Source organism: Trichosurus vulpecula, chromosome 7 (assembly GCF_011100635.1).
Source record: "Trichosurus vulpecula isolate mTriVul1 chromosome 7, mTriVul1.pri, whole genome shotgun sequence".
Taxonomy (NCBI): domain Eukaryota; kingdom Metazoa; phylum Chordata; class Mammalia; order Diprotodontia; family Phalangeridae; genus Trichosurus; species Trichosurus vulpecula.
The window spans coordinates 57,197,069-57,212,939 of record NC_050579.1 but is presented as its reverse complement, the minus strand read 5'-3'; the positions used below and the strand labels follow the sequence as shown (position 1 = coordinate 57,212,939).

Genomic DNA, 15,871 nt, shown 5'->3' with positions numbered 1-15,871 from the left:
CTCTTAATCTGAAATTTTTGGTCCTTTTCCATACAAAGATGATTCTTTCGAGTAGGAAAAAAAAAGCAAAATAAGAATTGAGAAGATCCACCTTCTCTCTGTCATCAGATGGCATTATCCTGCCTCCTTGTAAAAGCAGCTCTGTCTCTTCTTTGAGCCTTTTCTTTGCCCCAGCATAAATTCAGCTATGCTTTGTTCTAATACTACTAACACTGTTCTTACAGGAAGATGCCATGCTTTGTATCCATCTTCCATTAATCATCCTTGCCTTCATCTTCTGCATAAATCTTCTAAAAAATTCAAGTTGGCTGGTAAGTTGCACATGCATCCATATTGACCTCTTTAGATAACTCCCATTTCTCCTCATTTGAATTCCTTTTCTTAGTGTCTTCAGAATTTTACACTTAGGAGCTTCCTCTCCCTCTTGGGCTGACTTCTGTTTTAGAATTTTAGTCCATAGGACCCTACCTGTCCTTTCTCTTAACCCACTGAAATGTGTTCTCCCCAAATCTAGGACACACATTAGACTATGCCCAACTTTCCTCTCCTTCTCCATTGCAAATTCTAAGGTAGTGGTTCTCCCAAGGTTCCCACTTTTCCACTCCACCTAGCAACCAGTTTTTCTTTGTTAGTGTGAATCAGATCCAGAATAGAATTTCCCCATTGGTTCCTCCATTTTTGGAAGGATGAAATTATCATTAAGTCAAATAAAATTTATTAACTTTTACTCTACTTTTGGCAGGAGAAAACTGTAGCAGATATCTAAATAACTGAAGTCCACCATCTCTAGTATATCCTTCTTCTCTGTCAGATTTGTGATCACTTTTCCAGACTCCTCTGCCTCCTCTTTCTAGGCAGGTAATCTATAAATTACTCTGACAACAATACTGCTTGCTTTTACTTGTGTTTATCTTGTCTCCTGTGTACTTCTGGGTGTCTCTATTACTATTCTTTTTCCTAAATTGTAGCTACTTTCTATAGTAACTCAATGGATCTACACAGGCAGTTTTCCTCCTTCTTATTCATCTTTACTTTTTGATTAGATTTCCAAGATTCTGTCCAAAACTGTATCATCTCTAGGAATACTTTCTTGGTTCTTTCTGGCAGTATGGATTTGTATCTCTGTGAATCAATATAAGTGAGTCGTTGCTGTCAGGTTTTCCAAATCTTGGGGAGATTCTCTGTAAAATCTTGAATAAAAGACCTAGGAAAATCCCACGCTCCTTTATTACTGTTATCAGGTCAATAAAGAGTTGACTGAGACAAAAAATATAAAAAAGAGAAGATAAATGGAAATCAAATTGTTATAACAGTACCCCTCAGCAAGGGCTTATCAACTACTATAATTTCTTCCTCCGACCCTTATGGGATGATCTCCAAACTTGACCGCCCCTATGAGTTCACATTCTTTCCTTGGACAGCAGATAGTTGCTTTCTTAACAGTGAAGAATTCTTATGCCCAAAGGCTACAAAACGGGGCATACCCTTTGATCCAGCAATACTACTGCTAGGTCTATATCTCAAAGACATCCATAAAAAGGGAAAAGGACTTATTTATACAAAAATATTTATAGCAGCTCTTTTTGTGGTGGCTAAGAATTGGAAATCAAAAGGATGCCCATCAATTGTGGAATGGCTAAACAAGTTGTGGTGTATGATTGTAATGGAATTATTATGCTCTAGGAAATGAGAAGCAGGATGATTTCAGAAAAAGCTGGACTTACATGAACTGATGCATACTGAAGTGAACAGAACCAGAAGAATGTTGTACACAGTAACAGCAACATTGCTTGATGAACTATGAATGACTTAGCTATTCTCAGCAATACAATGATCCAAGGCAATCCCAAAGGACTAATGATGAAGCATACTATCTGCCTCCAGAGAAAGAACTGATATTGTTTGAATACAGACTGAAGCATGCTATTTTTCACTTTTTTTTATTCAGGTCTTCATGTACCAAATGACTAATATGGAAATGTTTTACATAATTGTACATGTGTAACCTATATCTGACTGCTTTCTGTCTGAGGGAGGGAGGAATGAAGGGAGGAAAAAAGAGATAGAATTTGGAACTCAAAACTTTAAATAAAAATGCTAAAAAAAAAAAGGAGGAAAAAAGAGTAAGGAGTTCTCCAAGCTGTAGTATATGATCGTAATGGAATATTATCGTGCTATAAGAAAAGACAAGCAGGATGATTTCAGAAAAAACTGGAAAGACTGAACTGAAGCAAAGTGAAGTGAACAGAACCAGGAGAACATCATACACAGTAACAGCAATACTGTACGATGATCAGCTACGAATGACTTAGCTATTCTCAACAATCGATGATCTTAGACAATTCCGAAGGACTTATGATGAAAAACGCTATCCACATCCAGAGAAAGAACTGATGGAGCCTGAATGCAGATCAAAGCATACTATTTTTTACTTTATTTTTCTGTAGTATTTTTTTGTCTGTGTTTTCTTGCACAACATGGTTAATATAGAAATATGTTTTATATGACTGTACATGTATAACCTATATCAAATTGCTTACAGTCTCAAGAAGGGGGGTGGGAAGGGAGAAAGAGAGAATTTGAAACTCAAAATTTTTAAAAGCAAATGTTAAAAATTATTTTCATACGTAACTGGGAAAAATTTTTTTTAAAGAGTGCTGAGTTCTCTCACTCTTTCAGAAATAACCTCATATCCATTTCTTGGTTCCAAATATTCAGAGATCTTTGTTTTCTTCTGAATAATATTCTTCAAACCTCCAAGCAGACACAGGTCAAGATTACTCTCTGGCACTGTAGATCCTTGTTTTTTTTGAAGCCCTTTTGTATTTAAGAAAGACTTCATTTGCCTTGATAACTTTAAGAATCAAGAAATGTTCAACAAGCCTCTTTACCTTACCTTTTAGGAAGATAATCAGACTGCATTTTGAGCTTAAATAACAGTTATTTAACAGAGACACAAATACAAACCTTACACACTCTATACAGGTCACTGAAAGATTCGTTCTCCATGCCTACTAAAACCAAGATTCTTAGTCTTGTGGCTTTTGCTAATACCTTGCCTGGAAAACCGCCATCATTGGAATGAATGCTGAATGTGTAGAAACAGAAGGCAGGGATAAATGTAATTAGGAATCAAGTGTGCCAACTTGCTGAACCCCTGAACTATGCTAAGGCACCAGAAAGTTCTAGGTTCAGTGTTTCAGACTAGAGTTTATAGAGCTATACGAAAATTAAGAAAATGATAAGAGGTAAAAACCCTGAGGTTAGAGACATAGTCCCTCTAGATTCCTTCTGAGAAGGAAGTGAAAACCCAGGAAACTGATATTGTTCAACAAGAACTGGTGTCCCAGACTGGATCTTTTGCTATGAAATCAGGCATAGATGTTTAAGAAGTTTGGCTAATAAGAAGAGAGTAAGATAGGGAAGTCACTGGATATAATAGGAGAAAACAAAAACAAACAAAAAAAACCCACAAAAAACCTTTTTTTTTTCCCTAAGGGATTTGGAAGATCTAAGCATGTCTGCAGGCAAATAAGAAGCAACCAATGAAAAGGAGGAAGAGATTGAAGATGTATGACAAAAATGAGATGAATGTTGGGATGAAATTCTGAAAGAAGTGTAATAAAATCAAGGGCACATGGGATCAAAGATGCAGGTAGAGGGATTAGGTTTATAAAAGAGCAGGGCTAACTTTAGCTGAGACAGAATGAAGAATTTATGATGATGTTAACATGTTTTGAGGAAGAGAAGAGGAAATTTGAGAACTTTCCTGCTAGATCACTTCAACCATTTCAGAAGAGCAGGAAGCTAAGTTAATTGCTAGAAATCTGAAGGTGGGGTTGCGACCTTGAAAGGGGTAAAGGTACAGCTATTGCAGGAAAACATGTAAAGATGTAAGTAGCACTGGTTTTTCTGATACTGCTGTTATTTCTCTGCCATTTAAAACAATCATTCTTTCCTCTCCAACTATTCTTTTTTCCTAATTTTTCTATTCCTGACCAGAGCATCACTACTCTTCCAGTCACCTAGTTCAAAACTTCAGAGTTTTCTCAACTCTTCTCTCTCCTTCACTTCACCTATCTAATCAGTTGCCAAATCTTGTCAATTCTATGTCTAGAATATATCTTGACTTTATCCCCTTTTCTCCACTCACATTGCCACCATCCTAGTAAAGACCCTTATCACCTTTCACCTGTACTACTGCAGCAGCCTTTTAAATAGTAGTCTTCCTACATGTAGTCTCTCCTCTCCAATCCATTCTTCACGCAGCAGCCAAACTGATATTCCTAAAGCACAACTCTGACCATGTCACTCCTTGACTCAGTGAGCTCCAGTGACTCCTTCATAGCTGTAGGATAAAATATAAACTCCTTTATTTGACTTTTAAAGCCTTTTAAAATCTAGTCAGACCAAATACAACACTCCATCTCCCACCTCAATGTCTCTGCATCGACTGTCCCTCTCTGGAACAAACTGTTTCCTTACCTCTGCCTCTAAAAATTCATTCTAAGTTCAGCTAAAGTGCCACTTTCAATAGGATAAAATATCCAGATTCCCTCAGCTGCCAGTTTCTTCTTCTAGAAATTACTTTATATATAATTTGCATTGTAATAGCCTGCTGGTGGGTCTGTCTGCCTGCCTCAAGTCTCGCCCCAATCCAACTACAAATTCACCCTTCTTCATTCAATCACTAAAGTGATTTTCTAAAACTCAAGTCTGATCTTGTCACCTCCCTACATACTCAATAAACTCCAGCAGCTCCCTATTGCTTCCAGGAGCTAATACAAAATTTTCTACGTAGCATTCAAAGCCCTTCATAACCTACCCCCTTCCTACCTTTCCAGTCTTCTTACACCTTACTCCCCAACATGTACTCTTCAATCTAGTGACATTGGCCTCCTGGCTGTTCCAATAATAAGACACCATCTTTCTGCTCCAGGCATTTTCTCTGGCTGTCTCCCATGCCTAGGATGCTCTCCTTCCTTAACTCCAACTATTGACTTCCCTTTAAGTCCCAACTAAAATCCCGCCTTCCCCAATCCCTCTTAATTCTAGTGGTTTCCCTCTGTTAATTATTCCATTTATCCTGTACGGGATGTTCCTAAAGTCTTGACACATAGGTAAAAATGCATATTTTCAAGAAATGAAATGATTTAAATTTTCAACATTTTATTTCATTGGAATATTAACAAATAACATCTTCAACTTCAAATAACGTCATATAATTTCATATTCATATTCCAAGAGTGAATGTGCTAAAGCTGATGACGATGCGGAATTATTGAGTTATTGCATCAAGTTCACGTGAATTTTACAAAGCGCATCAAACTTTGCGTCACAAATGATGGAAATCAAACTGAAGATGTTGTTAACATTCAATTAAATAAAATGTTGTTGAAAATTTCAATCATTTCATTTCTTGAAAATATGCATTTTTGCCTATGCGTCCAGACTTCAGGAACATCTGTGTATAGCTTGCTTTATATATTTACGTTTGCATGTTGTCTCCTCCACTAGATTATAAGCTTCTTGAGGGCAAGGACTGTCTTTTGCCTCTTTAGTATTAGTGCTTAACACAGTGCCTGGCACATAGTAGGCATTTAATAATGTTTATTGATTAATTGATCAGAAATCCTAAGTCCTTCAAAGCTGTTTGTCTTTATAACTTTGTTGTTATTATGCAAAGTGCTCTTCTGGTTCTGCTCACTTCACTTTGCATCAGTTCATAAAAGTCTTCCCAGATTTCTCTGAAACTATCTCCTTCACCATTTCTTACAGCACAACAGTATTCCACCCTATTTATATAACTTATTTAGCCACTCTCCAATTGGTGGGCACTCCCTCAGTTTCTGGTTTTTGCCACCACAAAAAGAATTGCTATAAATATTTTCGTATATTTGGGTCCTTTTCCTTTCCTTGATCTCTCTGAGATATAGATGGAATTGTGATATTGCTGGGTCAAAGGTATACAGTATATCCCCTTAATAAAAGGATTTGTTCTGTGAAGTTTGGATTCAAAGGCTCACACTTGAGAACATAGAGGGCCATATGTGGCCTTGAGGCCACAGGTTCCCCACCCATGGTATTACACAATTTAACAACTTTGGGAACATAATTCCAAATTGCTTACCACCAGTGTATTAACGTACCTGTTTCTACAAACAACCCTTTCAGCATTTGTCATGTTCCATTTTTTGTCAATTTTCCCAATCTGACTGGGTATGAGGTGAAACTTCAGAATCGTTTCAACCTATATTTCTCTAATTATTAGTGATCTTGAACATTTTTTCATATAGTTACTGATGGCTTGGATTTCTTCCCTCAGGGACTACCTATTCATATCCTTTAACCATTTATCAATTAGTTAGTGGCTCTTATTCCTTCTGTATCTTAGATATGAGACCTTTATCAGAAAAACTTGCTGCAAAGCTTTTTCTCATTTGCCAGCTTCTCTTCCAATATTAGCTACACTGATTTTGTCTGTGCAAAAACCTTTTCATTTCATGTAATTAAAATTTACCCTTTACAATCCTTCTCTATCTTGTTTGGTCACAAACTCTTCCGTTATCCATAGATCTGACCAGAGGTCATTTCTTCCTTGCCTTTCTGATTTATTTATGATGTTTGCCTTTAAGCCTAAGTCATGTACCCATTTGAAGCCTGTATGGTGTGAGTTGTTGAACTATATCTAATTTCTTCCAGATCGTTTTCCAGTTTTCCCAAGGGTTTTTGTCAAATAACAGGTTGTTCTACCCCAATAGCTGGGATTTATCCTTGAGTTTATCAAACACTAATCTTTTATGCTCTTTTGATTCTACATTTTGTGTACCTAATCTGTTCTACTGATCAACCTATTTCTTGACCTGGATCACATGGTTCTAACAATTACTACTTTGAAGTATAGTTAGAGATCTGGTATTGCTAGTCCCTTTTCTTCCCATTTTTTAATTAATTCCCTTGATATTCTTGACCTTCCATTCTTCCAGATGAATTTTATTACTTTTTTCTAGCTCTATTAAGTCATCCTTTGGTAGTTTTGTATGGCACTGGATAAGTAAATTCATTTAGAGAGTGTTGTTATTTTTATCATATTGGCCTACCCTGAGCAATTAATATTTCTCCAATTATTTATGTTTGTCTTTGGTGCAGAGTGTTTTGTAATTGTGTTCATATAGTTTCCATGGTCTTAGAAAGGGGACTCTCAAGTATTTTATATTGTCTGCAATTATTCTAAATGGAACTTCTCTTTCTACCTCTTCCTGCTGGATTTTAGTGGTAATATACAGAAATGCTTGATGATCTGTGTAGATTTATTTTATATTCTACAACTCTGCTGAAATTAATTGTTTCAACTAACTTCTTAGTTAATGTTAAGGTTCTCTAAGTAAACCATCCTATCACCTGCAAAAAGAGAACATTTGTTTCCTCTTTGCTTCTGATTATTCCCTCAATTTCTTTTTCTTGTCATTATTACAGCTAGAATTTCTAGTATTATATCAAATAGCAGTGGTAATAATGGGCATCCTTGCTTTATCTGTGATTTTACTGAAAAAGCTTCTAATTTACCCCTATTACAGATAATCCTGGTTCTCAGTTTTAGATAGATACCACTTACATTAAGGAAAGATTACTTTTTTCCTATGCTTTCCAATGTTTTTAACAGGAATAGGTATTGTATCTTCTCAAAAGCTTTTTCTGCATCTACTAATATATTCTTTTATGATTTTTATTGCTGTTGCTATTAATATAGTGAATTATATTTATCATTTTCCTAATACTGAAGCAGTCCTGCATTCCTAGTACAAATCCAGCTTAGTCATATTGTAATATCTTCATGAACGCTTGTTGAATGTAGAATGAAAGTTGAATCTATTGTTATGCCACACTGCTGGAAGCATTTAAAGCATTTCCTCTACCTAGTGTTTTTATTTACAGTTTCTTCTAACTGTACATATCAAGTACCTTGGGTTCATATACATTCAGCCCAGCAGAAATGCTTTGTATCTTTAGACTGTATGGTTTTGTCTATTTCCTGAAGAGCTTTATTTTAGGGTAGCTAGGTTGGCACAATGGATAGAGCACTGAGCCTGGAGTCAGGAAGTCCTGATTCAAATCCATCCTCACACATTTACCAGTTGTGTGACTCTAGACAAATCACTTACCTTCTGTTTGCCTCAGTTTTCTTAACTGTAAAATGGGGATAATAATAACACCTACCTCCCAGTGTTCTGAGACTCAAATAATACTTGTAAAGCGCTTGGCTTTACCTGGCACATAGTAGATGCTACATAAATGGTAACTATTATTATTTTCTAAAATATATACGTTTTTAATCTCTTCAGGGAGAACTACTGATTTTTTCTAGTACTTTGTGTTACTACTTTACTTACTAGGCAAAGTACAGACTAACTCTCTCCCCCAATTTACTCCCTCCTACCCTATTACACATTTTTTTGGATAATCATTTTTCTAAACTATTGTGCAGTCTATGTACGATTAAGTATCAATACAATCCATCTGAAGGTTGACTTCTTTTGGATAATAAAAGAAAAAAACTTAACAAAGTTTATTAAGTACTGTAGTATCTATTTTCTCAGGGAAACTAACAGGAATGTCAAATCAGTTTCCAATTTTGATGAAAGTTTCAACTCAATCTGAGCTTCTTAGACAAAAATATTTTAACTCTTAGCTACATAAGTACATCATAATCAATAACTCCGAAGACAGAGCTACAGAACCTTTAATTAACTTCCATAATCACCACTTCCCTTAATGTTATGAAGGACAAAAAAAGGGTACCTGTATCTGAAGGACGTAGAGAATCAGTATCACAGGTGAAAAAGGTCTGATGATCCTGAGCTGACAAGTTCATATCGTAGTATGTAAGTGGTTCCTTACCCGTCACCCATGTATATCTTTACCAAAATAGAAGAAAATATTCAAATTGAATATAACTGAAAACCTTCCAACTTCAACAGGCACTATTTTAAATGCTAAAATGTACCACAGTCAATTTTACTTTTGGAAAGCATTACTATTTTGTATTTATTATTTACTAAAGTAATTTATTGATTCATTAAAAAAGAAAAATTAAATTAGAAACAGAGGCAGTAGGGCAGAGTGGAAAAAATGCTGGACATCATGTCAGCAGTCCCTAGTTTGAATACCAGCTCGGACACTCACTATGTAATCTCAGCAGAGTTGTATAAGCTCTCTGAGTCTATCTGCAAAATTAGGATAATAATGTCTACACTACCTCTGTCACAAGGCTGTTCTAAGAAAAGTATTTTTCTAAATTTTAAAGTGCTATAGAAGTCTAAATTATTATATTATCACAGTGCCTATCACAATGTAGGCTCTTAATAAATGTTTATTGACTACTGATACCAATCACAACTAGTTTAGGTCCTTCTTCCCTTATCAAAGCTCTTAAGAAAACAAAAAACACCTCAAAGAACTATTCCCCAAGTTATCAAGAGATTCATGAAAATGTTGCTATCATTGCCTAAAAAAAATATTTCAGTTTGCCTCAAAGTGAACCATAGCACTTCTCAGTCTTGAAATGGTAAAATAAAATACAACACTGACCAAAACTGAAGAGTAATAGCTAGACAGCAAACTAAAAATATATATATATATATTTTATGTAGCATAAAAATGCCCAATATAATCAGGAAAGAAACAGACAAAGCAGTATAGGTACACACACACCAAAAAACCAGAAAAAGCATACTAAACTAACACCAAGTAGAGTCCTATAATAACAAATTTATATTCCAAGTGAAATACCTGAGTAAATTCCCCCCAGGCCCCTTTTCTGGAGTTTAGTATCTTATTGGGAAATATGCTGACACATAAAATATTCTTTTATTCTGATTACTTCTGAACACTTTCAGTAAATACTGAGTCAAAAATATCTATTTCCTAAATTGCATTTGTTTTGAAGGAATGCTTATTATTATTGAAGGAAAAATGCTTATTGGATTTGAGCAGAATATAAGCACTTCAAGGGTAGGATTTTGTCTCTGTACCCTTAGTGCCTAATACAGTACACAGCAGGCACTTAATAAATATTAACTGAACTGAAGGAAACTGTAATAATAATGTTTCTACAAGCTAAGCCTTAGGCAAATCACACTCTAGTTTTTCCCACCCACAAATGAGGCACAATTACTAACCTATTTCACAGAAGAATGGCAGTTTTAATATTCACAAAATATGAGGTGTTTCCATAGCATTTTTCATCAGAAACTAAATATCATTATTACTATTTCTTTAAAATTAAATTAAAATACCTTCTATATTCAGCTCCTCTGAAAAGATTTAAAGGGTTTCGCCATACCTTGCATTCTAGAAAAGTAAAATGAAAACATTTAAAATTTTGAAAGAAAAACTACATATGACAATTAAAAAAAATAATACTTGGACACGAGGGAGACCATTAATTCATTCATTCACCATATATTTTACTAAGCGCTTTCTACTGTGCTAGTGCTGTGGGGAAAACAAAGATGATTAAAATTTGCTCCCTATCTCTAAAGATCTTACACTCTAGTAGAAGAGAGAAGACCAGGAAACAGATACCTAGACTATAAAAGAGCAGGTAGAATATTCAAGAAGTTAGGTGGAGAGCTAACTTTCTGTTAAGAGAAAACAGGAAAAAGTCTAAAGGAGGGAGTATTATTTCAGTTGAGCCTTGAAGACTGAGTAAGAGGTTGAAGGGGTAGATATTTATGAACAAAGGCAAAGAAAGGGAAAATGCAGGCTGTGTGCTGGAATAATCCAGTCTGACTAGAGGCAAAGAATAATCAACAAGAAGTTAGGTTGGAAAGGCAGGCCAGCTCTGAAGAGCCTTGAATAGCAGGCTAAGCAATTTATCAGACAGCCGGCAAACTCTCAAAACAGCCTGCAAAACTTACTAGTGCTAGAATCAAATTAAAATGTAATTGGGAAATGTTTAACAAAATAAATAAAAATACAATACAACACAGATATGTTAATTTGTGGTTTTCTAAGTCCACACAGCGAGCCCTTTGTATTTGATTTTTATTCCAGAGGTTTGCACATTATTCAGTAAGCAACAAAAACCATTTAAAGTTTTCAAATTATGGAGTAACATTAGTATGTTACTTTAGGAAGATTACTATAGCAACTATCACATAGGACATGGCATAGAAAATAGTTTTCATAGAAATTATAGCTATTGTGAAAATAATTCATCTTTGTGGACAAACAGCAAAAATATAGGTTCTATTACCCATTTGCATTAGGCAATAATTTTTCTTCTCTGAATATCCATGGGATGTTCAGCCTCTAAGATACAAAACTGCTACCATCCCTCTTTGTACTTCTGAAAGATTATCAGCCTTGATTTCCATTTGATATCCATTGTTGTTATTTTAAACCAAATTATCTGGCTCCAGCAACTGATTTTTTTTAACAATCTTGTAAAATAGCTTGTTAATTTTTTTTAATCCTCCACTAATAATCTACTTGAGAAACCAGGTGGCCCAGTGCATAGAGCATGGGGTTTGGAATCAGGAAGACTCATCTTCATGAGTTCAAATCTGGCTTCAAACATTTACTAGCTGTGTGACCTTGGGGAAATCACTTAACTGTTTGCCTCAGTTCCTTATCTATAAAGGGAGCTAGAGAAGGAAATGACAAACAACTCCAGTATCTTTTGCCAAGAAAACTCCAAAATGGGCCACAAAGAGTCAGATGTGACTGAAAGAATTAAACAATTAAAAAAAAATGTTCTACTCTGGTGCTTAATTGTGGCATGGTGGCATCCCTGAGTTCTAAAAGGCTATGCTAGTAGTGTTCGAGTTCTTACAGGTCTGACCCAGCTAGCAATAGTTCAAGCACAGATGATGGACTGTTGTTCAAAGCCCAATCTAAGTTCAGAAAAGCTCACTGCCATAACACTGACCAGTGCATGAACTCCTTAGATATGGCAACTCAGAAAACTGTCCACTGAAGTGTGACTGGGGAAGTAGGGGCCTACATTGCTGGGAAGAGTACCCACACCAATTAAATCACAAGTTTTTTGAAGCATTATTATAATAGAATTAGATAATCTGTGTGGAATAGGAAGAAAGCAGTAAAACCAATAATCCCCAAATCATCTACATCTAGTGACAGAACAAATCATTTTTCACATGCCCCAATAAGTTTTTTCTAATTATGTTTGATTTAGACTAATAAGAGTAGGAGGGACAAAGAGTATGTATATAAAAGCTGATATGCATAACTGAGTACTGCAGCTCCCCTAAAGAAGGCAGAGGAAGGCAAAGCAAAGATGGTGGAGTGATAGAAAGCAATATTGCCAAGGCCCTCCCCACAAACTCCTCCTAATAGATTTAGAAAACCCAGATGGGGAAATTCAGAGTCACAGTGAGTCCTTTGTCCAGAATAGCTCAGCATAGAGAGACAACCAGAAAGGTCTGTGGACACTAGGGACAGGGTTGATTGACAACTACAGTACCAGGGCAAGAAAGTCTCAGACCCAACAAGGTACTCTGACAGGTGTCAACAGGCAGCTTTATCATCCATTACTCAACCTCTAGTCACAAATTCAGGGTGGAGTGAGAAGGGGACCTGCCCATGGCAGTAGCATTCCCATTCCTGGGTAGGCAAGCTACATGCAGTATATGGAGAAAAAAAGAAGTTCAGAAACCAGCAACAGCAGTTATGGCTCAGACCTGAGGAGCAAAGCAGGATCTCACCTCCATAAAGCCCAGCCTGCAGAAGAATAACCAAGGAGGGAATTCCATACCAAAGGTGAGCTTGCCATTCAGCCTCTCTGAGCTAACAGAGCTTTCCAGCTGGCAGAAGGAGGCCAAGTCCAGCAGCACCTACTCCTACATAGACTCAGGCCAAGGTGGGGCAGCCATCACACTTGGCCCTGATCAGACTCCTTAGGGAAAAGGTTCCAAGTATATCCTTGATATCCTAGAATAACACAACACTCCCTACCCAAGAAAGCAGCAACAGGACCAACCTAGACCTTCCCTCCAGAAGTGCCACAGAGCCAGCCTTGACACCTCATCCAAAGTCAGTAAGGAAGATGGAAGAATGGGTAAATAAGAACCTGACCATGATGAGGTATTACGGTGACAGGATGCTCAAGACATAAGCACAGAAGAGAATGACTTCAAAATTTCTATAAGCATGCCTCAGAAAAAAATATAGCTTGGGCACAAACTCAACTATAATTCCTAAAAGAAATGAAATGAGAGTTTAACAATTAGTTTAAAATGTTTTTATAAATGGAATGAGAGTGCTTGAAGAAAAAACTCGAAAAGAAATGAGAGCAATGGAAGAAAGAAATAGAAGGCATTAACATCTTGGCACAAAAAGTACAAAACCTTGCCCAAGCAACAAACTCCCTGAAAATTAGAATGGACCAAATAAAGCCAATGACTCCATGAGCCAGCAAGAAATATTAAAACAAAGTCAAAAGGCTGAAAAAATGGGAAAAAAATTAAGATATCTCATATCAAAATAACTGACCTGGAAAACAGATCCAGGAGAAAAAAAATAAGGAATCATTGGATTTTGAATGTTATAACCAAAAAAGAACCTAAATATCATCTTTCAAGAAATCATGAAAGAAAATTGTCCATATATCTTAGAACCAGAGGGCAAGTGAAAACAGAAACAATCCACCTCCTGAAAAAAAAAGAAACCCTAAAAAGAAAACTCTCAGGTACATCACAACAAATTCAGAGCTTCCAGATAAAAGACTAAAAAAACGTACTCCAAGTAATCAGAAAGTAAGAATTCAAGTACAGAGGAGCGAAAGCCAGGATCACACATAATTTAGCAGTCACCACTGTAAAGGAGAAGAGAGTTTACAACACAATATTCCAGAAGGCAAAGGATATGAGCTTACAGCCAGAATAACTTACCCATCAAAACTGAGTATAATGCTACAGAAGAATAAAACGGACCTTTAATAAAATGAAATGAAAAGGATTTCCAAACATTTCTGATTAAAAGATTAGAGTTGCAGAGAAACTCTGAAGTACAAACACAGAAGTAAAACGAAACATAAAGAGGTAAGTATGAATGAACAATGATAAAGGACTAAACAAGGATAAACCGCTAACATTTAAACATGGGGAGATGATACATGTGTCTCCTTTAGGAAATTCAATTTGACAAGGCCTAGGAGTGATTCTGTTATGTCTTGATGATCCTAAGAATGAAAAGAGAAGAGGGAAATACTGGGGGAGGAGGGAGAGATTATCTCACATAATCAGAGTACACAAGTTGTTTTTTGTCCTTCATTTTCAAAGAGGACCAATGATATCACAGGTGATATCTTGATGCATGCATCAATTGGATTTAGTGAGACAGGGTTGCACAAAGTCGTCAGCCTCACTCTCTCTTCTAGAGTCCTCAAAGTCTAGTGGCAAGATGAAAGTCAAGATGACTGGCAATGGCCTGGATGCAGTGGATGACCTTGGCATCTTCAATGCTTGACCAGGCTCTAAGCTCTCCATAGTGCCTATTTCAGTCACCTTCATGGCCATTGGAGCAAACTGTTCTCATCCACCCATTCCATAGGAGAAAAGTCTTCTCCTGCTTGGGTAGACACTCCCCTAATTCACCAACAGGTTTGAGGCCCATAGGTTACAACCCTCAACCTGGTTTAGCCTGTCAGCTGAGAAGGTTTACTGGGGTGTGGCCACTGAGCACACTCTAGCTTCTTGGAACCACAGGTGAGAGTTGAGTGCCAGGTGGATGAGCAGCCCTATAAAAGGGCTCAAGTCCTCACACCAGAGGTGAAATACCACATAACCCCAAGTAGATATCTACACAGAAATGCAGAGGGAATAGAAACAGAAGTAGACATTTGAACCTCACTCTCCTCTAAACTGGTCAAAATGAGAATGAATACGACACACACAAAGAGCTGGGTACAGAAATACTTTCACTCAAAGGCAAAACCAAAGGGAAAGGGGAGAAGAGGGAGTGGAAATTAGAGGCAAGGTAGAAGAAGGGATGGATTAATCCTAAGCAAAACACATTCTAAGGATGTACAAAAGTTTGTTACAGCTCTTTTTGAGGTGGCAAGGAAGGAGAACCTGACAGAGTCCTTGTCCACTGGAGAATAAACAAGTTATGGTATATAAATGTGATGGGATACTGTTATGCTAAACTCTAATCACTGACCTTGTCAATGATCAACCAGGATTCCACAGGACTAATGAGGAAACATGCCACCCACCTCTTGAAAGAGAGTGTAGAATGAGTGCAGAATGAGACAAATATTCTTTAGGATGTGGCCAATGTGGAAATTTGTTTTGACTACATATGTATGCATAATGGGTTTCGTTTTTCTTGGGTTCACAATGGGGGGAAGGTGAGCTTGGTAAAGGAAGGTAAGAAGGATCTCAGCAGATAAAACTACACACACATATATGCATATATGTATGTGTATATACATGTACACACATGAGTATGTATGTATATATGTACATGTGTGTATATGCACATGTGAATATAAATGTATATACGTATTGTGCACATGTGTGCATATTGTGTGTGTGTGTGTGTGTACACACACACACACACACACACACACACACACACACACCCCTATGTATGTAAAAAGAAAACTTGGGAGCTGTGATCAACACATTGACCAACCACAAAGGATATCCTGAGGCCTCATGATGAAATATGTTGCCCACCTCCTGACAGAGAGGTGATTGACTTAGTGCAGATTAAGACATTTTGTTCAAACATGACCAAGGAGAAATTTTGTTTTGCTTAACTTGTAACAGGGGTTTTGTTTTACTTGCTTCCTCAAGGTGGGGAAAAGGCAAGTGGGAGGGAGAGAAAGTTGGTTTTTATTCAA

At 36.7% G+C, this 15,871-nt stretch overlaps 1 protein-coding gene across 3 annotated transcripts in view; it reads right to left on the bottom strand.

Moving 5' to 3' along the window:
* The window catches only part of ST7L (suppression of tumorigenicity 7 like), an 83,977-nt gene that overhangs the window by 60,819 nt on the left and 7,287 nt on the right, over positions 1-15,871 (bottom strand). For all 3 annotated transcript variants that reach the window (XM_036767201.1, XM_036767202.1, XM_036767203.1), the window contains exons 4-5: positions 10,296-10,350; positions 8,800-8,915 (exon numbers count right to left, since the gene is read on the bottom strand). In XM_036767201.1, coding sequence (XP_036623096.1) covers positions 8,800-8,915; positions 10,296-10,350 — 171 coding nt within the window. The remainder of the gene's footprint in view (positions 1-8,799; positions 8,916-10,295; positions 10,351-15,871) is intronic.